This window comes from Zonotrichia leucophrys, chromosome Z (genome assembly GCF_028769735.1).
Source record: "Zonotrichia leucophrys gambelii isolate GWCS_2022_RI chromosome Z, RI_Zleu_2.0, whole genome shotgun sequence".
NCBI classification, from domain to species: Eukaryota; Metazoa; Chordata; class Aves; order Passeriformes; family Passerellidae; genus Zonotrichia; species Zonotrichia leucophrys.
The window spans coordinates 7,901,905-7,925,875 of record NC_088200.1 but is presented as its reverse complement, the minus strand read 5'-3'; the positions used below and the strand labels follow the sequence as shown (position 1 = coordinate 7,925,875).

At 44.6% G+C, this 23,971-nt stretch overlaps 2 protein-coding genes across 8 annotated transcripts in view; one reads left to right on the top strand and one right to left on the bottom strand.

The window, feature by feature from the left end:
- KIF24 (kinesin family member 24) overlaps positions 1 to 9,996 on the top strand; it is a 28,959-nt gene extending 18,963 nt beyond the window's left edge. For all 4 annotated transcript variants that reach the window (XM_064736639.1, XM_064736637.1, XM_064736640.1 and 1 more), the window contains 5 exons: positions 282 to 353; positions 1,011 to 1,120; positions 2,020 to 4,200; positions 5,115 to 5,208; positions 7,396 to 9,996. In XM_064736639.1, the coding sequence (XP_064592709.1) occupies positions 282 to 353; positions 1,011 to 1,120; positions 2,020 to 4,200; positions 5,115 to 5,208; positions 7,396 to 7,536 (2,598 nt within the window). In that variant the 3' untranslated portion in view covers positions 7,537 to 9,996. The remainder of the gene's footprint in view (positions 1 to 281; positions 354 to 1,010; positions 1,121 to 2,019; positions 4,201 to 5,114; positions 5,209 to 7,395) is intronic.
- A 1,503-nt stretch (positions 9,997 to 11,499) lies between these two features.
- Positions 11,500 to 23,971, bottom strand: part of UBAP1 (ubiquitin associated protein 1) — a 34,379-nt gene continuing 21,907 nt past the window's right edge. For 3 of the 4 annotated variants that reach the window (XM_064736268.1, XM_064736270.1, XM_064736269.1), the window contains exons 3-8: positions 23,668 to 23,792; positions 20,908 to 21,831; positions 17,174 to 17,212; positions 16,539 to 16,736; positions 15,095 to 15,196; positions 11,500 to 13,658 (exon numbers count right to left, since the gene is read on the bottom strand). In XM_064736268.1, the coding sequence (XP_064592338.1) occupies positions 13,518 to 13,658; positions 15,095 to 15,196; positions 16,539 to 16,736; positions 17,174 to 17,212; positions 20,908 to 21,831; positions 23,668 to 23,792 (1,529 nt within the window). In that variant the 3' untranslated portion in view covers positions 11,500 to 13,517. The remainder of the gene's footprint in view (positions 13,659 to 15,094; positions 15,197 to 16,538; positions 16,737 to 17,173; positions 17,213 to 20,907; positions 21,832 to 23,667; positions 23,793 to 23,971) is intronic. The other variant, XM_064736271.1, reaches the window with a different exon arrangement.

Genomic DNA, 23,971 nt, shown 5'->3' with positions numbered 1-23,971 from the left:
TGCAGCATAGTCTAGGCTACACCCAGTCTGGCTTCAGACTAGCTAGATGTAGTGCAGGCAGCAGCTCTGTGGAGCTCCATGTGTGCTCAATGTGTGTGCTTGCTCCTTGCATCTGGTGCTGCCCACGGCCATCAGGCAGGGCACAAATTGACCTTGCAAGGGACAGCACATAGTAGGAGTCAAAGTGACACAGGATCTGGGTAGGCTTGGTTTGATGTTCAAATCCTTGCCAGTGCATGACTGATCTGTTTTCCTCTTCTGTTTTTTCTTTCTTTTGGTAGCTAAAGGAATGCATTCGGGCGTTGGATCAGGAACAAGTGCATACTCCTTTCCGGCAAAGCAAGTTAACTCTGGTAAGATGAGCAGAAAGCAAGAGGAGAAGTTTCCCTGCTGAGGACAAAAATAAGCAAAAAATCAAATAAATAAATAAATAAATAGATGGCATAGTTCAGTAACTGCTTCCTCTCTTGAGGAAGAGAGGAAATGCATAGCTTTTGTAAATTTTAATTTTAAAGGTAATCGCAGAATTAAAGTCAACTGCCAATTTCCTCCAGCCAACAGTGGGGACTGGCATGGGAAAAAAAGAAACAAGCCAAGAGCTGAAACCAAACAAAACCCCAAACACCACCTTCCAGACTCATACAGAGTTACTGTCCATCTCCCCACAGTCTGAATACAATCCTGCATCTTCTATTCAATTACTGTCCTGGGAGGTTTCATCAATAGTTCTTTACTTCAGTTGTAACTTTTGCTTTATTCCTTAAACCGTATTGGCACCCTTGCAGCATCTGGAACAAGGGCTTGTTTAGAGCTCTAATTAATACCTGCATTCATTTTAAACTATAAACAAATAAAGGCAAGAAAAACTAAGACAAGAGGACTACATTTATCAAAAAAATTAAAAAGCCACTACCTCATGTTGAACTTCTTCTGTAGATGTTGTTCATTTACAGGATGTACAGGAGACATGAACTACTAAGAACCCAATTTCTTTTTCCTTCAAACTCTAGGTGCTGAAAGACTCTTTCATTGGCAATTCCAAGACATGTATGATAGCCAATGTTTCACCAAGCAACCTAGCTGCAGAGCACACCCTGAACACTCTGCGATATGCTGACAGGTAGGAGGTGAAACTCAGTTCTTGCCAGAAGGAAAATCACAAAGTAAAAAGCAATGTGTGATGTTTGCCATTACATTTTATTATAGTTGAATTGAAAAGGTTGATTTAGGCAAGAAACAGAATCTTTAAAAAGCTAATAAAATAGTTTCTTATTCCAACTCTTATATTTTGTCTTAAATTTTTTGGGTCTTGTAAGTACTTTCTGATGGCCGCTTTCAGTGATGAAAATATCACTGTGTGCCCCGTAACTGCAGGATTACTGACCTTAGCAATCAAAAGTTTTGATTTAGTTTTGTATTTTGATTCTACTTCAAATGTGTCGGCCTCCCTCCTACAGAGCAGGAAGTAAATTACAAGCTGTGCAGTGCTGGTCTTAAAAGGACCAGAGACAACTTGAGGGGCAAGAGGAGCAGAGGGAGGGAGCAGCTGAGGGTCAGGGTGGTAGGCAAAAGGGTGATACCAGTCAATCATTTCTTCCAGCTGTACTGCTGAGTCTGATCCAGGAGCAGACTCGCCTGAGCTATGAAGCCCCACTGCAATTTCAAAAGTCCTGCTTTGAGCCTTGTGGGACTCTGGGATGTGCTGTGTAGGACACTAGCTGGTTCTGCTGCATTATGATGTGTGGAAATGCACTTGCACTGAAACTGAGGCCATTTCCACTCACTTGACCCATTTTGCACTGCTCAAGGAAAAGCTTAAAAAGACTGCTATAGATTTTTCCAAAAGTCCAGGAATTTTAGCAGAAGGGTTTTGATACTTGTGAAGATCAGAGACAGAAAACAAACCACAATTTTGAATTCAATATTTAGTCTTAGTATGTGAAAGCATTAGTTTGTTCTGAAGATGCTGTTATTTATCTGAAAGCCTGACATCTTCTAAATCCAGCCTCTTTTTTACAGGGTCAAAGAGCTGAGGAGAGGGATTAGATACCCTGCCCCTGTCACAAAAAGGCGTCGCAAAGCTGGAACTGTATCTCCAAGGCTTATCCCAGGCTCTCCTTTTCTGCCACCTGGGGAAAAGAGTTCTCCAAAGAAAGTGAAGCTAGGCCTACAGCATCCCTCAAGTGCTGCAAAACCAAAGGCATATCCTGCAACACTCCAGCCACCTGGTGTCCCTCTCACCTCTACCCCCAAGGGAACTGGCAAAGGACATGCCTACATAGAAGATACCAGCACTCCCTGCTTCCACCACACCACACCAGTTAAGGGAGTCCTAGAAATAACACATCCCCTGAAGAAAAGTTACCTATCCCCCCTCCCTGAAAAGAGTTCCTCAGTGGAGGATTTCATTGCCAAAGAAGAGAGTAGCCAGCAAGACAAGTATATGCAAAACAGAACACCTGTCCAGTGCCTGAAAGTTCAGACAGTGCAACCTCTTCAGAAACAATTTGTTCCTAATGACGATAATTCCTCTGGAGATGGCAATCTCCAAAGCGAACAGGAATGGGGAAATGCTTTTGCTAAACAGTCTGTTGAACCATGGACATATCTGCCTCCATATCAGAAGGAAAGGGAAGAGCATTTACGTCTTTATCACCAGCAGTTTCAGCAACCCCCTATTCTAAAGCAAAAATTGAACTATCAGCCCCTTGAAAGGTTTTTAATGCAGTACAAGCCCGAGGAGATTCAATTGAAGCAGGAGCTGAGCCTACCTCCAACTGAAGGGCAGAGCAAAGAGTGGATACAGCAGGAAGATCTGGATGACAGTGATTTCAGTGAAGATTCTTTCTCACCTGTCTGTAGTCAAAAGAGTGTGAAAAGAGAAAATAGCAGCAAATCCAGTCAACATTCATTTTTCCTTCATGAAAGAGAGCAAGGAACCGAAGAGGAACAAAAAGGCCAAAAGCGGCAGGATTTATTTTTTAAATATTCAATACCCACGGAAGATCACAGATTAGATGACAGCTGGGATTGTAGTGAGGGCCGTTCAGCAGTAGAGGAACCCATTAAAAATGCAGGCTGCAGCAAAACTCCAGCAGACTGGAGCTATGACTTAGCTGAATTCCCTCCCAGCAATACTGCAGAAAAACCTTACTGTCTACAGGAAGATCCTGCTTGCAGCTGGAGAAATGGCAAGGACTTCCTAGCTGATCACAAAGAGAACAAGTCCAAACACAAACGTCTTGTTTACTCCAGTGAAGCCACCTTAACTCCAGAAACAGATGCTTCAACCCCGTGTGTATCTCCTGTATTGAAATCAGGAACTCCAGAGTGCAAAGAATTTGATCTCCAGCATGAGGAGAAGGAAGAATCCACACTGGCTAAAAAGGCTACCCTTGTAGGAGGAGACGTAAATTGGAAAGCTCAAAAAAATGGAGTCAGCCACTACGTTTCCTCCAGCTGTTCCTCAGACTTCACCTCTGAGCTCATGACCCCGCCCCGGGTGTCATCTCTTGATGGTGAGGACACAACTAAAACAGAGAAAGCAACTTCCAACCAAGAGCAGCCCCACAGTGAGAAGCAGATGCCAGACAGTGACACCCAGACCAGCTTTGAGGACGAGGGCTGGCAGTGCACCAGGAGCAGATCCATGACCGACAGCATGCTGGAGCTGGCGGAGCAGCCCGGCCACGGGGAAAGGCTCTGTGCCCTGCTGGGCTCCTCTCAAGCCAAGAACAAGAAGCTCCCACCCACCTGCGGCCGTGTGAAGCCGTGCTGCTGCCACCTGCGATCAGTTTTGTCCAAGCAGGGGGTCCGGCGCAGTTTGTTTCTTGAACGTGACCCGACAGAAACATCCACAGCTGGATCCCCAGCTGGATCCGCCGTCCCTGGGCCAGAGACCCCCTCTCAGGAGAGCAGCCGGCTGCAGCAGCCCAAGCCAGGAGCGAGGAATGAGGAGCTCACCCATTTTGAAGACCCTGCCAAGTCATCGTTCAGCAATGAGGAGACAGGGTTGCTCAAAAACAAGTCAAAGCAGAGTATTTTTACACAGGAGACTTTTGCTGCAGATGCAGGATTTGCAACCAAAGATAATAAGCCAATAGCAAATGCAAAATGCCCCTCACAGCTGTCCAGCAGCTGTTCTCCACGTTCTGCATCAGAGATGGGGAAACGGCAGAGGGAAGCCCTAGAAAAGGCACAGTAAGTCTTGCTTATCATGAAGTTTGTAGTGAAACTTAGGAAATCTGGACATGTGATACAGTTGCGATTTTTTGTATGTCATACTCCTATGTACTTAAAAAACCAATGGTTAATCATTCTATTAAATAATTATAAGATTCATCATAATTTACAGTAATTATCTTAAAAATATATGGTTGCTTTTATTTAGAGATATTTTAAAATCTCACAGGAAGCCAATTATTATATTGTTCTAGGATAATGCTAGAGGAATAAATATTATAATACAAACTACATTAAATGGCTTACTATAAGCTGTAAAGTACCTAAAACATATCAAAACCTTCCATCAAGAATCAGGTTACAGCTGTTTCATCAATGAAAAGAAAAGCTGCTAGGGCAGCTGAACAGTCACTGAAGATGTAGATATAAAGCTTCTGAATACTCTGAGCTGCCAGTGTCAGCTCCCAGAGACTGGGCTGCATTCCCTTGACTGAAAATACATTGTTGGTTAGTGGAACTTGCTCAGAGGAATCAACACAGCACTGCCTTCCTGCTCAGCCTGTTTCTCACTGGAATTACTTACACACTCATGGCCATAAACCATTTCACCTATTGATTAGACACAATAATTAGTTGTGCTCCTTGGTTCTCCTACAGTGAAAAGCAGTTGTGTGCTGCCTGTGCTAAGGTGGGGCTGGGGTCACTCCTCTGTGAGCAGCCCTCAGTCACCCAGCTCATCCTAAAGCCCACACCAGTGCAGTCCAGTGCACTTCATGGAGCACTGGTGTGCCCTTCCTGAGAGCCAGGGACACAGGACAGCAAGGCTTCCTCTGGGGTATTCCTCTTTTTGAAGGTTTATTTAGGCCAGCTGTGATTACAAGCAGTGATTACACTACAGGCTGTGTAACCAGTGTGTGTTTTTTGTTAATCAGAAAGGCTCTAATTCGTGCTCATCAGCAGCAGCTGGATGAACTGGCACACCTGTGCTTCAAAGAGGAGTGCTTGATAAATCAGATGTCAGCAATGGTAAGTGTTTCAAATGATGGTTTTGGTGGCCATTGAGCTTGCATAAATTAATCTTAGAGATATTAACTTGAATTGGGGATGTGCTGTTCCTTGTCAGTTCAAGCCCTTCTCCAAGGCCTGTCTTAGTCCTGGGAGAGGCCTCTCATTTTCAGTGCCTGCTGTGTTTGCCACTCTCCACTCTGACAGGCCTTGGGGAGCAGGAAATGGATGGGCCAACCCTGAAGCCCTTGTCTCTGATAAGAGAGCCTTCCCTTATCTCACATCAAGGGGCAGACTGTACCAGACAGGCCATCTGTCCCTGTGATGTTTTAGTTCTTAAAGGCTGGGACAAGGAAGCCAACCCCACAGAACAGAGCCCACCCCTAGGGCAGGACACTGGTGGGATTTGGCTCTTCCCTCTGGAAGCCTCTTTGCCTCTCACACTGCAGGTGTGCCAACAGCCTGGGCCTTGCTTACTCCAGTGTTCTGACCACTGTGGCTTGTGCCTCACACACTCTTGGCTTTGATTACTCAAGTGTTTCTTGGCTTGTTTTTGCCTCAGATGACAGTGGTGTACCCTAGACCTAAAAACTGGCACCTGCATGCTCCCACTGCTACCTGGGCAATCCCAGTTCTTTGTTTCTCCTGTATCCCAACAGATGCCTGTCACACCTATGTGAAAACCCAGACTATGAACATTTTCCAGTGAGAACTTCTGCTTTCCCTGTTCCCTCTGCTTCTCAGTAAAGCCAAGCTCCATTGCTGCATTGCATTATCAAACCATTTCAATTCCTGTCACAGTTCAGATCCGAAGTACAGGGGACTCTTCCCTCAGGGACTTTGGAGTGAGGCCACCATGTGGCTTATTCACTGTGACTTCAAGCTGCATATGCTGTTTTACAGATAACAAACAAGTCATAAAGCATCACAGGAGACATAAACTGTATTCATTTTGTGGCAGACAATGCAGTGAAACAAAGCTATCTTTCATCTTCTTAATTTTTTTTCATCTTTGAGATTGTTCTTCTTAAGTCTGTTAGTCACTGGGCACCAGCTCTCCCCCCCGCATTTATTTGCCCCTTGCAGCAAGCAGTTATTTTCAGGCTAGCAGAATTTTTACAAGCTTGCCAGGCCTCCCAGCAGTGCGTGAATAACATACCCTGTAGTTTTATTTCACAGCATGACCTTTTTTGGGTAATGAAATGTGCTTGGGCTTCATGCATCAGCTTCTCTCCTTCCATTTGCAGATGGTTTCAACTTCTCCAGCCATGAAACTTTGTCTGCAGGAGAAACTCCTGCCAAGATCAGATGCACACTGAACAAAGCAATATTTAAAGTGTTTAAGAAAAATATGCCACAGCAGCTGGGCTAGTCTTCATCGCTGTCCTGATTTCCCTGCAGGACAGAGATGCAGTGCAGGAGATAGAGCTGGAGTACTGCCAAATAAGCTTTTGCATGATTGATTTTCATACACAGCAGCTGAATTTCCCAGCCCTGGGGAAGCTGACACCTCCCAGCTTCTCCGGCACAGACCTGTGAACAAAATAATCAAACTACTCTCAGCTGGAGAGCCAAGCACGTCCAAGTACTCCCTTACTAATACAAGCCCTAGTTAAAAAAGGATGAAAACTCCAGTTTTAATCACAGTTCCATACTGGTTTTTATCCATGTGGCTATGAAAGGTAGAGTTCCCTGGGCTGAGGCTGGGTACAGTGCTAGAATTGCTCATGGCAGACCTGCAGCCATGGCCCCATGACCTGATGGGACATAAATCCCTTGCATCTCTCAAGATTGGGCTATAATGTCTGATCCATAGTGGCCTAACTCACCATTTATTTTCATAATTGATAAATCCAACATGAGAGGTGTCAGGAACAGAGTTCAGTACATGGTTAAACTGGATGACCAGTCCCAGTACCAAACCTTTGAAAATCTAACCAGAGTAGAAGAGTGACAGCAGCTGCTTTATTTTTAAGCCACTACATGAGCTGTAATTTCACTAACAGATAAAACTACCAGAGTCAGTGAACCTTGGTATTTAGAGGCACTGACCTTTGTCTGTGAGGACTATGACTTAATAAGGAAATGCTGATTTAATCTACTAGTCTGCAGAACACTTTCATGTTCTGCTGCAGTGTAAAAAATACTCTGATTTTTTTCAACCTACTGATACTGTTCCTTACTGTTTCCTTGTGCCTTCCTTGCCAGGATTTTCAGAATTTCATGGCCACGCTGGATGAAATCTTGGTGCTGAAGTCAAAGTGTGTCCAAACAATGCGAGCCCAGCTTCAGCTCTGTTCAGCCTCCCCTGGCACTGACAAATCACTGCAAACACGTCCATCCGTTTAGACCTTCTTTGCTTGCACATGCACTGGAGCAGCTTCAGGAAACGCCAGCCAGCACTTTGCTACACCTGGTGCTGCAGAGTGTGGGTGGTAGGGGATAGGTTTTGGTTTGATATGTTTGTGACTAGCGTGTGTTTTATATAAGAGTGGAGCGAATTCTGAGTAAATGAGAGATGACTAATTAGCACCATAAGCTTTGTATTTCATTAATATCAGTAAGCCACATTCTGAACAGTAACAATTCAGCAGCCTTTAAATATCTCACCGAGCAGCAGTCAAGTTGTGTTAATGTATCATAGCAGTGTCTCACATGTTAAAGGCAATCCTGTGATGCCAAGTAAGTGAAACAACTTTGAAGCCAGGTACAGGTCAGAACAGAAGTGCTCAAAAGCTACCCAGAAAAGTCTTTGCAAACAAAAGCCAGAAAAGAGAGAAGAGCCAGACGTTGTTACACTAACGTGTCTGGACCTTAAGTATTTGGATGTCAGGGCAGGGTGTGAAGTGCTGTCAGTTTCAGAAGAAGGAAACCTATTGTTGAATTAATGCTTGGGATGAACCCTCCAGAGCTCCTGAAAGAGGTGCCTTTAAGTTATGGGTAAGGAGTGGTTTAGCAGGGACTTCCTAGCAAAGATTCCATCTGGCACGTTAATAAGCACATGGGTTTCATGCTGCTGCCCAGAGGAAAATGCCAGCAGCTGTACTGGCAGCACACCATATCCAGTGCCTGCTCTGAACAGAGCTGAACAGATTTCTCACATGAAAACGGGGTCTGCTTGGAGGCACTGGGCTTCCAGAAACTGCCGACAGCAGTGTCATGTGAAACTGGTATTTGAGTCAAGGGCTACGGAGCCATCAGCTGGAGCCCTGCAGAAGCCCTGGTGCGGCAAGCATTGCATCTGAACCACAAAGCCAGTCCACTTGCTTTGAAGGCACCAGTGACCTTGAGACATGCTTGCTGTGTGTGCACTCCCACTCCAAAATTAGGGCTGTCGCAGCACATTCATCCATCTCTGTGTCTCCTCAGTAATGCCTGTGGTAGCTCATTCAAAGCCTGCTCAGTAGCCAGAAGTGCCAAGGGGAATGGAACACTGCTGTTTGACCAGCTGTGGGTTTTGCTGCCTGCCTGCACAGCCTCCCTGAGGAGCCCAGGTTGGGCTGAGCAGCAGGACAGTAATCACAGTGACACTCTGGGGCGCATATTTGGTGCAAACACTCCCAGGAATGTCACCCAGCATAGGCCTGGGAAACAGAAGCAAATCCCATATCACTGCCCTGGCTGTTGTTTTTAGCACTGTTTAGTCTCCATCTTGCAGCTGAGACTGGATTCCTCTGTGGAGAAGAGAGCAGAGTTTCTCTGGGGTCTGAGGTTATGGCTCTCAAAACAGCCCCTGTGTCCTGGTCACACACCAGCAGCAAGGCACCTGAACCTGGGTCAGAAGCCTCCCTCACTCACCCAGGGAGATGAGGCATCCCAGGAGCAAAACTCTTGGTATTTCTGCATGGCACAGAGCAGTGGTGCCTGACAGCCACCAGAGGAGCTGTAAAGCAGTGGGAGATCAGCACTCTGCTAAAACCACAAGTGTTTAAAACCACCAATTCCCTCCACTTCCTGGGGTCAGGGAGGGCTTTCCTGTGAGTAAGGTGAGGGGAATACAGGGCAGCTGGGTAGTCCTCCTGATAGCATAAAATAGATGTGGGCACTTAGTTTCCCCAGCACGTTCTCAGCAAGCATGCAGCAAACACTGCTGTCAGGGAGCAGCTGAGGAGTTTGGCAAGTCTATTTGAAACCAGAGAAAAGGTCAGACTCTAGGATGTGTGCACAGGTCACAGGCAAATGTGATGCCCAGTCTGAAACAGTGCAAGGGAGGAAAATTTTCCCTCCATATATTCTAACATTTGGGAAATGAGTGCCTTTAAAACCAGCAGGTTTTTAAAAAGCATCTGAGCAAAGTATGTTCACTGGCATTTAGAGTGTCTTACAGAAGCTGGCTATTCCTAATCAACACACAAGAATCATTTGCACAACCCACAGTCCCATGTCCTAACCTTGGAATCTGCAGGCACAGTTGTGACAAGACAGATGAGTGACCAAAAATTTCTGTGAGCAGCAGAGATGTGAGTTCAGTCAGCTGCCAGATTGGAGCCACCTGTGAATCCCATCTTATCTATTGTGAAAAAAGCAAATCTGGCAGATCTGAGTTCCAGCAGCAATTCCCAGAGCAGGAACTATCTGCTCCCTCGAGGAACAGCCAGGGACACTGAGAAACAACAAATAATCAAAACAACAACCACACACAATTTTCCAATGTCTGATACAATCTTTTTTTTTTTTTAAATGGGTTATCCAGCCAATCCACATGACTATACCCTCTTAAATATCTTATTATGTCTTTTCTCCAAATTTTATTTTCTCTACTGAAGGTGAGATTTCACCAAAATAAAACAAAGCACCTGGCTGTGAAAAGCAGCCCATCCTTGGCAATAACATGGACATTGCTGCATGCCCCAAAGATACCAACAATGGGTTCTTCATGTGCAACAGAAACTATCCAGCTGTTGTCAGAAATGGTAACATTTTTCTCTCTCCTTTGAGGTTTATTACCTAGTTGCTGCTTTAATTCTTGTGTGAAAATGTGCTAAATGAACACTTTAAGAAGTGTCATCCCCTTCCTACTGTTTGATATTTCACTGACAACTGCTACAAAAGGTTTTCACTTCAACTTGAACATGCAGTAAAGTGTCATAAAAGCAATCTAAGAGATTAGAGAGCTGGGCCATGCGCCACCAAATAAACACAGAACTAAAATGGATTCACTTTTGTATTCAGATGCAACAATGACTATTAATGCTTATTAGCAAAGGCTTGATACTTTATTTCAATAACTGAAGGAATTTAAAATAAAATTCAGTTTGCTACAGAACTCTGGTGAAAATTATTTTAGGTAAACATCATCAAAATGTCCATTTGATTGACTGCAAAAGATTAAGTGGGGCTGGAAATCTGTATGGGGATTTTCACAGGGCTTGTTGGTGTGGAGAGTTTCAGGAGCCCTGACCCTTCCTGGCCTGCAGAGCAGCCACAAAACGCTGTCAACACGGGCTCTGTGCTCCAGATCCGCAGCAGGAGCCACAAGGCCGGGCAAGAAAAGCCCTGGGGCACTGGGGCAGCCCGACTGCAGGATCAGGAGCCCTCGGCTGCCATGGGGTGAAGGGTGGCTCTGCAGCACCAGAGCCATCTCCAGGCTGCTGCTGTCCAGAAGCAGCAGAAGGCAGCCCAAAGGTGCTCTCGTTGAAAGCACAACCACCAGTTCAGGCACTGCCTCTACACTTACCAGCCTTGCGCCCAAGCACACAGACCTGACAGAACCTCTGACAAAGGCACAGCAGGGACACAAATCAGTGTGACCTGACAGCCTAAGGAAAAGCTCCAAAGTCGTGAGTGTGACCAGGGATGCAGCCACTCTTCTCACCAGCCAACGGTGCCCAACAGCAGGGCAGAGCCCAGCCTTGCTCCAGCCAGCAGGACCTCCCCCTGCCCCAATGAACTGTGCCTGGACAGTACCAGATCAACAAGTGCTGCACAGCACCCTGAACATTGAACTCTGGTCACACAGGCTCTCTTGTTACACATTCATTCAGCAGTTCCTCTTGTCTAAGCCACCCCCTTAACCCCTCACTCTGTGGTATTTTCTTCTCTGAGAGGCCAACATAGCAGGACCCTTCATGCCTTCAGCCACCCAAGGATTTAAATCCAGAAACATCACTGCCAAAGCAAGAGTGGTGTCACCAGGGTAGACTTGGGGTGGGGTCTTGGCTCTGTGAAATAAGACCTTGCATCTTCACAGCTGCCACTTCCCATCTTCACCTCCCTGAGAGCTCAAAAAGCAGAGTGATTATTCTGTGGGGTTAAAAGCCAGGCCTTGGAGGGGAACTGTGGAAAAAAAAGAACAAAACACCCGCACACTAATACAATCAGAGATTATTTTATTCAGAGGTTTGGTCTAAACAGCTGTTTCTTTGCTGGCAAAGACTTCTTGCCCCTTCCAGACTGTCTGGTACCAGATGGGGACTCACTGGGGTAGCAATTCTGAGAAAACCAGAACGAGCAACACAACCGAATGCTCTCAGCAGTGATGGCAAAGCAGTCTGAATTTTGTTTTCAACATTTTCCAAATAATCAGGAACCCCATTTCCTCACTTCATTGTTGCATTTCTCACCTGGGAAGGAAGAAAAGCTGGGCACTACCTGCACTCACAGAGGCAGCAGCTGCTGTCCTACCAGCTGCTCAATGTCCTTCTTAGACAATCTTTATTTCAGCTCCACCTCTAGAAAATGGTGAAGGTCAACACTATGGGGTATGTGCAAGGCAACCTGCCCTGCTCCTCCTCATCATCCCTATCCACAGCTCCTACATACTTGCCAGCAGATCCCCATTTTGCATCATTTTAAGTAAACATTTAATTCACAAAGCTGGCACCCCACAGAGAATTCCATGACTGCACACTGGGCCCAAATTGGATGTTTTGGTCATAGAGAGTTAACAGCATAATGGAGACAAACACCATCCCCTTTGGAGTCCTGATGAGCTGAAACCTTCTACTGAAAAACCTACACTGGTGCAATGGGCTGAGACATTTTGCCCTCCAGAAGTCCAATGCTCCAGTTCCAGGCTCTAACGTGAGTTTGGATCCCTAGGCTGGGGTTTTGCCACAAAACAGAAATTAGCCACAGAGAAGCAAAGCACCTTCTACCACTGCAGCTGCAGCCCAGAGACCTCTGGTGTTCACCCAACAATGCTCACACATGCCCACAGGAGATGGCAGCACCTGGGCGGGCAGGATCCAGCAAGGTCCCCGTCTGCTGAAGCCAAAGAGCATGAGAGATGGGAACCATGACACTGGGAGTTATATTGCAGGGTTTTATTAGTTGTTCTTCTGCAGAATCAAAATATTTAGCAAATTAGAGATTCCTCAAGACTGCTGATATTTCATGTATTTAGAACTTGATCAATGTACAATATAATACTTTGAACTATCAAAAACAACCCCAAACCTGATTTGTAGTACTACATATTATTATGTAATTCTATAGCAGTGTGAAAAATGGAACTAATGCAGTGAGTATATCTGTTTTAAAGAAAGTGCTTGAAAGAAATCTCCTGCATCACATTGTGTATTATTTAAATCAAAAAGATTAACTGACTTTCTAGCAGGGCATTGTCTTAAATATCCTACAAGCCTGGGGGATTTAAAATACTGAGCCCCAGCTCTCTGCCTTCAGGTTCAAGAACCAACACAAGTTGCAGGTCTGGGTCAAGTTCACAGCTTACCTGCTTCAAGGGAACCTACCACTCAGCACTGGACACTCGTGTCTGGCAAAAGTGTTGGATGCATGGGTAAAAAACAAAAACCAAGAGGACAAAAAAACCCAAGGTTCTCTCTTTATGCATAGTGACAGTTTCTGAACCAGTGTTTTACTAAGTTACAGACTAACTTTCAACCAAAAAATAAAATTCCATTGCACTAAAGGTCAAATTTAACCAGGTAATCTGGACTGTGACACAGTCAAGTAATTCAGTACAAGCAGACAAGACACCATGAAAGCAGCTTCAAAGAACCAAAGCATCCTAGTTTCAGAACCAACTTAATATTCTTCTGTCCAACTCCAGTGCAACAATGAGGGGGGGAACCACTCCATCTCTACCTATGTACAATTCCAGTCAAGGCTGGGCAGTCTCAACTTTCCGTGGCCAAGCTGGAAAAAGGAAACTTAGGAAAGGACACTTTAAAATTTAATTTAAGAATGAAAGCTGGCCCTCAGCGGAAAGAGAAATGCTGGAGTGATGCACGCAGGCAGGCTTGCTCAGACACTCTCCCTTGTATGCAAAAAGCTGGACTCCTTCAGCTGAGAGCAAGTCACACTGGATGTGAAGGTGGCGGGGCTGCTCCTGCTCCTTTGCACGCCAAGAATCCAGGAATGTGTCTTCAGCTGGCTCCTGCACGGGCCATTAGATCTTCCAAAGCATTGTGTTGGTCGTTGTTGTGTAATAATAAGACCTCCTTAATGTCTTTGAGTTCAAAGCCCATTTCTTTAAATTGACTCATTAACTGGAGAAGTTCTGTGATCTGAAAGACAGACAGCCTGTTATTTGCAAGACAAAAGCAGATGGCTCAGTGCTTGGTGGACGTTTAGCACAGACCTGTCTTCAGCATCTGAGCATGCCCTGATTGTGGACTCCTCCTCCACAAGCACAGCCCATTCCAGCTTTGTTGGGAGAAAGCCTGCTCACACCAGAGCCACCAGAGCTCTGGGCACAGCAGCCCACAGGGACCTTCAGTCCCCTGTTTGCCATCCTTCACTTCCAAAACCCTCTTCAACCAGGGCGCCACAGCTCAGTCTGTCATGGTGTGTCTCTGTCTCTCTTAGAAGTTAATTTATTAACCCGGCCCAGCATGGGATCCCAAAAATGGTGATTAATGGCACCCAGCTGCCCCATCCAGCAGCTCCTGCTGCACCCGATTTTTTTTAAAGTTACTTGGACTTCAGGAACAGTGCAGTAGCCCTTGCTATCAACTGGCTTCTCAGATCTAGGGCAAACTTAGGGAATTAGCACAAACCCCACTGTGTACATACAATATTTCCAACATCAACCCTGAATTCTACCTGAGCTTTGAAAAATAAAACGGCAAGAAGTGAGTCAGCTGATCACTTTTATGAACCCTCTGCCATTTACAGTGTATCTGAGCCATTCCATGAGAAGGAAAAATCCCAAATAAGCAAGCAGGTTGAAATGGGCAATCAGGAGATTAGCAATTTCCAATTCTGGGGCGGAGCCAATAGCAAATGGGTTTCTCAAACTCAGTTACTTTCCATCCTTGCACTGCTATTGCTCTGTTTATAAGATTAGCATTCATCCAAAGAGGCAGGAAGGCATGTATCTATTTTTGAGGGGGTTGGGTTGCACCTCTAAAGACTTCATGTAATAACTTGTCACACAATAGGATGGCAGACTTTAAAAGATGCTCCTGTCCTCTGCCCTTGCTACTTGCTCCTGCTGTACCTCTGGTGCTGGTAAAGCAGCCAGACAATGAACCAGACCCCACCAACACATCCATTTTCTAGCTTCTTCCAGAGCAAGCCCTAACCCAATTTGCTGAGCAGCTGGGCAGATGCACTTGCACAAGGGAGAAAAACCATGGCCAGGGCAGGCTGGCAAGGTTTGAAAGACAATTTGCTGCTGCTGAAGTTAACTGTATGTGTACCAAGCACCTGGCCCACAAGATAACTCTGGGTATTCAAAACAATACAACCACCATAAGCAGGGTCTTAAAAAAATCCTGTCCCCATAAAAATGGATGCAAATGAGACTAATAGAAGAGTACAGAGAAATTCTAAAGCTTTAACATTTTTAGCTTTATCAACACAAAGATGTGCTTTGGCCGTCAGTTTTGGAAACAAGGCAGCATTACCATGAAAGCCAGAATTACACCAGCCAGAGGAATTGCTGCTGGAATTCCCTCTCACAGCATTTTTTCTATTCCTGCACACATTGCACCCTCACCTTCTCCTCTGAACACTGGTGCATTTCCAAAGCTGCTTCAACAAGAAGTGGATCAAAGCCCTTCTCACAAAGCTGTCCATGTGCAAACAGGTAATCCAAAACCTGTGGGGAATGAAGAAAAACTGTGTTTGCAGAGAGGCACTTGCAGCAGGAAGCTGAAAGTCACCTTGGTACACACAGAGGGGTTAGCACAATTCTACCCAGCACTTCACCAAGAACAGAGACACAGTCCTTCCTAGCAGAGTTGAGACACTCCTTATAAAAGCGCTTGTGCAGAGAAAGCAGACAACCCTTCTGTCCTGCTGAGTTCTCTGACCACCCCCTCAAGTTCTAGTCAAAGCAGCCTCAGAAGTGTATCTTTAGCCCTCTGATGGCAAAGTAGAAGTTTCATTGTGCTTTTTATGCAAGTTTTAAAAATGAAACTGTAGGTCCAGCAGCCAGGACATGTCTACTTTTAGCTTCCTCTCAGACAGCCACAAGAGCTGATGCAATCTGAGAGCAGTCAGCCTTTGAAGATCAGCTCAGCATATTGGCAAGTGAGCTGCAAATCCCAGCTCACGCACACACAAACTGCTGCCAAATTTCTTATCCATCATCAGCTTTAAGGGGAAGGGTCAGGTAGGCAATGTTAGGTATGCGAAAGAACAGTGCTTGCAAGTAGAGCAGGATTTAAAATCGCCCTCCTAAGGGACCTTTTTTTCCACTTGATAGCTCAGTTCACTCCAGCGCACAGCTTAAGCCACTCTCCACGTGTAGGGAGAGAGCCAGCAGATCAGTCTCACAAGCAGGAGTCCCTGGGACATGCTCTGTGCAGCACACAGCCTGCTGAGGGCCAGCACAGGAGGCTGGGCCATCCTCTCCCACTTTGAAGTGTTTGTTTGAAGCAGATCCAAGAGCTGCGCTTTGCCCAGCAGCGCTTTGTGCCCAGTGACCTGGTTTGAGCAGGCACTGGAGGCAGCGCTCGAGCAGGAAGGAGCAGCACCAGGGCACACAAGTCGGTCAGTGGGGCCTTGCAGGAGCCTGTCAGAGCTGCCTTAGGCCTGCAGGGGCCAATCTCTCCACAAGGAGAGATGCCAGCATGACATTGTAAACCCTCACGCTCAGAACAAGGGAGGTTGGCTGCATTTCTGTCACATGGCTCTGAACACAGCACAGAGCCATGCTAAGCTTCCTTTGGATGTGTTTGTGGCTCTTGGGGAGACCCAGAATCTCTCCCCCCAATTTCACATAGAGCAAAGGGCCCATCCCAAACTCAGCATGGCTCCAACCCAGCACCACAGCTGTGGCTGACTCTAGCACTCTCACCAGAAATAAGCACAAGCTTTAGATTGCAACCTCCTATTGGAGTAACAGTATTTCCCCTACCCACTCTGCAGACCCAAGACAGCTTCCCAGGAGAACCAGCATCCAATCAAGCATTTCTTTGCACTGCACGAGCTCTTACCTGATCTATGTTCTGTCCCTTCTTCTTCATGGCTTTCAGGACGTTCTCAGGCGAGTAGCCCATGTTGACCACAGTCTCCACACAGTGCCTCTCGCTGGGGGAGAGGCTCTGCTGCAGCTCGGCCGCGAGACCGCCCGGCCACTTCGTGCAGCTGCTGCTATTGGGCACTTTAGACACTGCAAAGTTTTGGTGTGTTACCTAAGGGGGAAAACCCAGAGGCTGAGGTGATGGTCATCTCCTGCATCCCCACATCCTGTTTCTGCCTAGTGCTGGAATCAGGATACCCCATGTAATTAATTCAAAAGGTTTTCTAAAGGGCCCTTGGGAAGTTACACACTGTGAGGATGAAACCAAGTAGCCTGATTCCCACCATACTCTTTTAACCCTCAAAGCAACAATCAACAACTCACATTCTCCACAATGAACCCTCTCCTACTGGTGTGACCAAAGCCTTTGAACAGCCAAGCCCTGCAACAGTGAAGGCTGGGATACAGCCAAACCCTGCACCTCAAAGGAAGCACAGATTGCTTCCTTCACCTCAGGTTTACTCATGACCTATGGTTTTCTGTACTCAAAGGAACACCACTTACCGAGATTACCATAAACATGATCCACAGGTGTATTTGGAAACTTACCATAGGGTTTTCTGTTTCCTGGTAGTCTGGGTGTACCTGCTGGACAACACACAAATAAAACAAGTATAAACATCATGTACTGGTCCCATTTGGTCCCATCTGTACTTTCTGGCATTAAAATGTGTTCAATCACATCCGTTGGCCCATAAATGTTATCAGGCACTTCAAAAAAAGACTAATAACAGTCTTATACACTATTTTGGATTTCTTCATACCAGATAATGTCAAAGTCTCTTCCCTCAGAGACTGACAATAACAGGTCTAAGGAACCCAAATCTATCTGCTTGTTCAGTTGTCTGTTGTCACTAGAATCTCTGGTTAAAATAAAAGATCTGAATGCATTCTGTAGAAGCTGTAAATAAAGGATTTCTACCTCAGAAATAAAGCCTCTAGGAAGATGGTTATGATGCCTTGTCTCGTTCAGGTCAGCAGAATTTGCCACAGCTGGGCAAGGAAGATTTTATAGAAGATTCTACCACAGGATGGGAGACTTTAGGGTCTGATCAGGCTCCCACATACAAGATCCTGACATTACCCATTGCCTGCAACTATAGAATCACCCTCATCATACTGATCATTCCTCCTCTCAGCACTCTACAAATGGATTATACTCCAAGAAGGATGTGTGTACCCCCACAATAATTACAAAAACTGTTTATTCTGTCACTCCAACAGCTGCTTGTTCACACAGCCCCAGTTCAGCTCCTCACCAAGTCTGCACTGCCTGAATAACAGTGATAATTTTGAAGTCATTGCCTAAAACTTTCTCTGGACTTTCTGACTATGTGAAGAGATCAGAGAAAAATACACCTCTTTTCTAATCCCAAAGCACAGAAGTCCACACACCACACAGGAACTGTGTGCCACACTGGCTCTAAAGAACATGTGAGTTTTCTGCCCAGCACACCAGCAGGGCTGGGTCATGTTCCCTGCTGCTCACCTGCTCTGCTTCTGCAGAACCACCCCACCACTCTGTACAACCTTGCCCAAGTTAAGTGCAAAGCCAGGCCTTGGCCCCACCAAAGCTGCACGTTTCAGTTCAATACATTCAGAACTCCTGCGTTTTAAACAGAGTTAAAACAGAGTGCAAGAAATCACTGTGGACCAAGAACTGCAGTTTTTAGCATTTCTTAATACTTATTATGCCAGCACAGATTGCTTGAAAGGTTGTCCACATCCTTCAGAAAGGCCTTCTTAGTACCCAAACTGAACAACAAAAAACCCTCTGCAGAAGACCAATTCTGAAAAGATCCACTAGAATTTTGACAATTTCCATTTATTTATTCCCAAAGACCCAAATCACCACCAAGGAGGTTTTGTTCTGCATTCCCAAACATCTTCCAGGGTAAGGATTTCTCTTCTAGAAAACCAACCCTGAGACATCATATTCATTCTGAGGCACTAGGGTATCAAAGAACCTATTCTCATGGTGTGTTCTTCAGACACATCCTCTCTCCAGAGAATTTTTCAAGGGCAAAAAGCACTGGAATATAGGATACACTGAAATAGGGAAAACAGCCCTGAGGTCAGCCAGTGCGTTACCAACAGAAGGATGATGCTTTGTTATTGACACAGCAGCCAGGAAAACCAAAACTGTTTCTGATACCAGAGATTCAACAGTCTGGGAAAGCCAACTGCTCCTACACAATCTACTTGAGTTTAATTTCAATCTCCTGTCTGCATTAGTCATTTCTACCTCTGCTAAAGCTGCAAAAATCAACATGCTGAGATTCAAGAAAAAGTGAAAGTGAGGAGAGAGGAACACCACAGAACCTATGCAGCCTCAGAAAAACTATAGATTTATTTCCACCCAAAGATTCCTAGATCCAATTCAGTGGTAAAGCAAAAACCCCCATGGTAACTGCAAATTCAAAGTTACAATTTCTAATCTTGTGAGGGAAAAAAAAAATCACTATGGAATACATTTGGATATGAGCCTTCTGCTCCCAGCCAGTGAGATGACTGTGATTTTGTTCTAGTGTTTTCATACTCTGGGGATTTTTGTTACATTTAATTAAATTCTTTTGTTGCATTTACATAATTTCTTGCATATCAGCCATCATTTTTCAGTGGAATTATACTATGGAAACACAAAACAAGCATAATCTGAAGTCTTGGAACTTAAACACAAAGACCTAAATTCTGCTACCATAATTATTTCTTGGTTCTTTCTTTATTTCTTGCTACTTCCAAAGCATAAATAGTTTCAAATTAATGAATTGATCTTTTTACTTGTCCTAATAAGTCTATTTTCTTTTCCTATTTTGCATCTTCCCTTACAACATTGTCAAGAATACACATTCCCTTTTGGTCTTGAAAAAAATTTAATTCAGAGAGATTTTAATTTTTTGAGTGTAAAGTCAGGCATCTTAATGCCAATCTACCCAGCTGTAAGTGATCTTTCATCCCCAGAGATGCCATGTGCTCCATTACTGAGGCATACAGGCCCCTCTCACACCTGTGACCTCCAGCAGTCAGCAGGTGCTCAGCACATTGCTGCTCCTGCCACAATTAACAGCACTGAATTTGTTCCACTCATCAACAATCAGCTGCTCTGCTCTGTCAGATACACTATTTCCCAGAATATTGTACTTCACAATTATGAGTGCATTTATCTAACCCCAAAAAGAGCTGTGAGGACAAAAGGGAGAAGCAGCATCACTTGTCTCACAGCACACGGTGTCACACAAAAACCTACAGCACGACACTAAAATCACAGAATCACTGAAACACTGCCTCTATTGGACAGAGAAAAAACCCAGATTATTTTAGAACAAGCAAGAGGATTTGACTACACAGCTTTCACTAGGCTTCATGAGTACTGGGGTCCGGATCTGTGATTCTTTGTAAAAAAACCCACAAGCTTAATCTAATCTCTGTTCTTAGTCACAAAGAGACAAAACAACACCTGATGTGAAGTTACTGTCCTCAAAGTAATTTTAGAACTTGCAACAAGATTGACTCTTCATTTCCTCAATCTCACATCTCAGAGCTGTATGGTGAGCAACTGTAACATTAAAAATACAAGATGATCTTCACGCTGGTTTTGGTCTCCACTGAACAATGACTCTACCCTCCTTCACAAGAAAGGGCAAACACAAGGTTTCACATCACTATCTTTTTTTCCTCTTAAGGATTAAGTTTTTAAAGGATGTCAGGAAGAAAACTGAAGCTAAAAAAAAATAGGCTTACTTCACTGCAGGTCAACTGCAAGCACTTTTTTCTTCCCTGAATAATGCAGCACATCTGGGTGTTTTAACCTATTACTACTTCTATTCCTTGAGAAGCCTGCATTTCCCATTGTTTCCAGTAAATAAGCAAACTAAGGAAGAAAACCAGAAGAGATTTGACTCAAACCCTAACAGCACTTCAGAATCTGATACACCTCATCTGGATAGGATAGAATGCAGGACTGTACACAGAAGATGCCTTATATGCTTAGGTCAAAGGTGTGCAATTATCAACAACAAAGGAGAGCTGAATAGCTAAAAAAACAATCATTGGATTTGGTCTAAAAACGTCAAATTTGGGGCAAAATGCAGGGCAATAATCTGAGGTTTAGAACTACTGCCACAGAGACCTGTTGGACTGATCAATTCACCACGTACATTAAGAGGAGCTACAATTCACTCCTAGCAAATGAAATTATAACCAACGCAACAGGGCAATTCAGAGGCAAAAGCTGCCTCTGCACCTCCACCACTCACCCCAGCTCCACTCCACTCCATGCTTACCGTAGTTGATGTGCTTTGAGATGATTCTTCGTCTGTACAAACAGTCGAAACAGCCAGGGAAGACAGCCTGGATGAAGAGGATAATGTCTCCCTGCCACTGTCCTCATTTAGAGCGGAAAGACCAAGCATGTGGTGTCCATTCAGTTCACTGGCTTTGCTCTGAGCACAGGTCTGCAAAGAGCTAAGCAAAGTGCCATTGCGGAGACAGGTAGTGCTGTGGAAAGTGCTCGCGAGCTTTGATGATTTCTGATCCCCCTCATCGGAGTCAAGCTTAGGGAATGACAAGGATTTGATATTGCTCACTGAAGTGATGGGGGAAAGGGACACTTTGGAAGACAAGGACATCTTTTCACAGTTTCCCAACTGTGGTAAAGTGATAAAGCCATTGGGTTTGTGAACGGGTTTGAAGTCCAATGTGGCCTTTTCTATGGATGCCAGAACTTCCTCATCTTGCAACACAGACTCAGACCCTCCTTTAGGCAAGGTATTATCTAACAGCTGGGCAACAATCGGCCCAGTAGTACCAACATGAATTTCAAGGATATTTTTTAATTCCTCCTTATCATCGATAGTTTTTAATTCCAGTTTGTCAAATGGGTCTTCTTCACATTCAAAATCAGCTGGGTTGAAATCTGCCTTTGGACGAGGTGGACTGAGGACCTTTTGCTTCACAGAGCTGGTGTTGGCTGGAGTAGGAGTCAGAATATTATTGTGTTGCAGGCTAGCGAGGATGGGGTTAATAGGAGGAGGCATGGCTTCAGGGCAGGGTCCCTCTGAGAACCCCATCTTGGTGCTGTCCTCTGGAGCTGCTTTTGAGTTTGCTAGAGCTTCTTCTGCCTTGCGTTCAGCTTCTCTCTGGGCAGCCTGAATTTTTTTGATGTCTTCAGCCCACTCGATTGTTTTCTTTTCCAGTGAGAAGTCATACTGAATGGACATGGAGGGGAAAGGAGAGAAGGGGAAGTAAAAAAATAAAAAAGAGAAGTTATAAGGATCATAGCTGCTACTTCTAACAGCAATATAAATTAATGCAAAGAGAATAAGAGCTACATGAATTACTAGGAACAGCAACATTTTTAAACAGCCTGCAGATTAACAAAGCTGGCAGACAGCAGAAGTACTTAATTTTGCCACTAACAGTAAAATTTGGCTGCAACCTGGATTAGAAAACTGTATTTTGCCTCCTTCCTACATTTAGCTTTGCTTTAGAACTACTCATTGTGCCAAGATCAGTTTCACAGCCCTCCCACCTTCCCCCAGGACAAGGGAGGTAGCAAGGGGAAATCTAATGAGTTATTAGATGAACAATCACACTGTGATCTGGCACCACTGAACTATCCCCAGTCCACAAGTTCTACAAGTCATTCAGCAGAGTATTTGTGCATCCAAAGGCCAATACAGTATTACTCAGGTTCCCCTAACAGATTCCTAATGGACTTGATATTAGAGTGTTACACCCATTGGTTTAAGGCAGTATTTTCATTCCCACTCGAGTGCGGTGTCTCACCAGCCAAAGGGGATGCAGTGACTACACCAATGACAACACATACAGGCAGCAGCAGATTTTGCTGTAGTTACTGATGTGACAGGATCTCAAAAGCTCTTCCCATTTAACATCAGGTCCTTTAAGGCCAGATCAGCACAGGGAGGCATCTACTCACTACCAGTGTACTGACCACAGAGTGGCTTAGCTGTAAAGGGCATAATTCTGAGGAGCCTAACTCCATCTTAAAATATCCACATATTTTTTTAATACTAAAAATATGAGTGGGAATGTGCATTTTTTTTAAACAGTGCTCATTACAGCTCTAACAAGAGTCAAATTCCACTGTGAGATGCACAATCCACACTGTGCAGGGTGACCAGGCACACTATGCTGTATGAGCTCCAGCTTGGCAGAAAAATGGAGACACAGCACAATCAAGCCAGCAACAGGACATCAGTATCTGCTTTGGCTCTCCCACACCAGCTTAACTGGGTGGAAATATGGGTACTAGGAAAATCACGTAATTGTTTAATGTTATGAGGGAAAAGCCATGAAGTAGGGTAACAGGGCAATATGTAGGGCAGGGAGAGAACAAAAACAGCAAGAAAAAAGCAAACCACCTATGGCAATATGTCACAGACAAAGTAAAAACAAGCATCAGTTGGGACTGGTCAAGGAAAATCATGGATCCAAATGAGAAAGCATAATTCAATTAGACCTCCTGTATCACAACCTGCATTTGGAGATTAGACTTCCAACAGCTGCACTAAAGGAATTGATTTTATGCTACTAGTAATTTATTTAAGCAGAATACTAGCAGAAACATGCTTCTCAAGGCAGGGAAGCCATCCATGTACCCAGCTGTAATCTGTTCGCCCCACAGCTAGGAAAGAACTCTCACTCAGAACTACCCAGGAAATAAGAACGGAAAATTATGTCATTGCCTGGGTGTATCAGTTCTTAGGATTTATCCTATTAAAAACTATTTTCATATTTTGTCAAGGTAACATTCAGCACTAACTATAAGCACACAAAACTACTGTGCTTCTTTGAAACAGACTAAAACAAATGCTTAAAAATAAATGCCAAATGGTTTTAAGGCAATAAAAATTAGAAGCTTTCTGCATGACCCATCATATTTTACTTTTCTATATAGCCCAACAGATCTTCTAGAAATACAAGACTGACTGTGTGCAAACTGTGACAACTTGGAATGTACAGCACAGCACCACAAGTTGGGGTGAGGGGAGAGAGCAGGAAGGCAAAATATCACTTACCTGGGCTTCTCTGACAAGCTGAGAAGAATCAGGCAGACAGAAACCAATGGGTAATCCAACCTTTGCTGGGGTTTTGAACTTGTCTCCTATCTTAAATGGGACATCATCAAGGTAACTGAAAGGCCCTGAAATCAGAAGCAGGAATTGTATTAAGAAAAAACCCCCACAACTCACGAATTTCACACTTTCAGTTCAGGCACACATTGCTGTGTTTGGGAGCTATTTTATCTCCACTGCAGCATCTACACCAGATATGATATATGTAGATATATGTATGATGTATGTACGATATATGTAGATATGA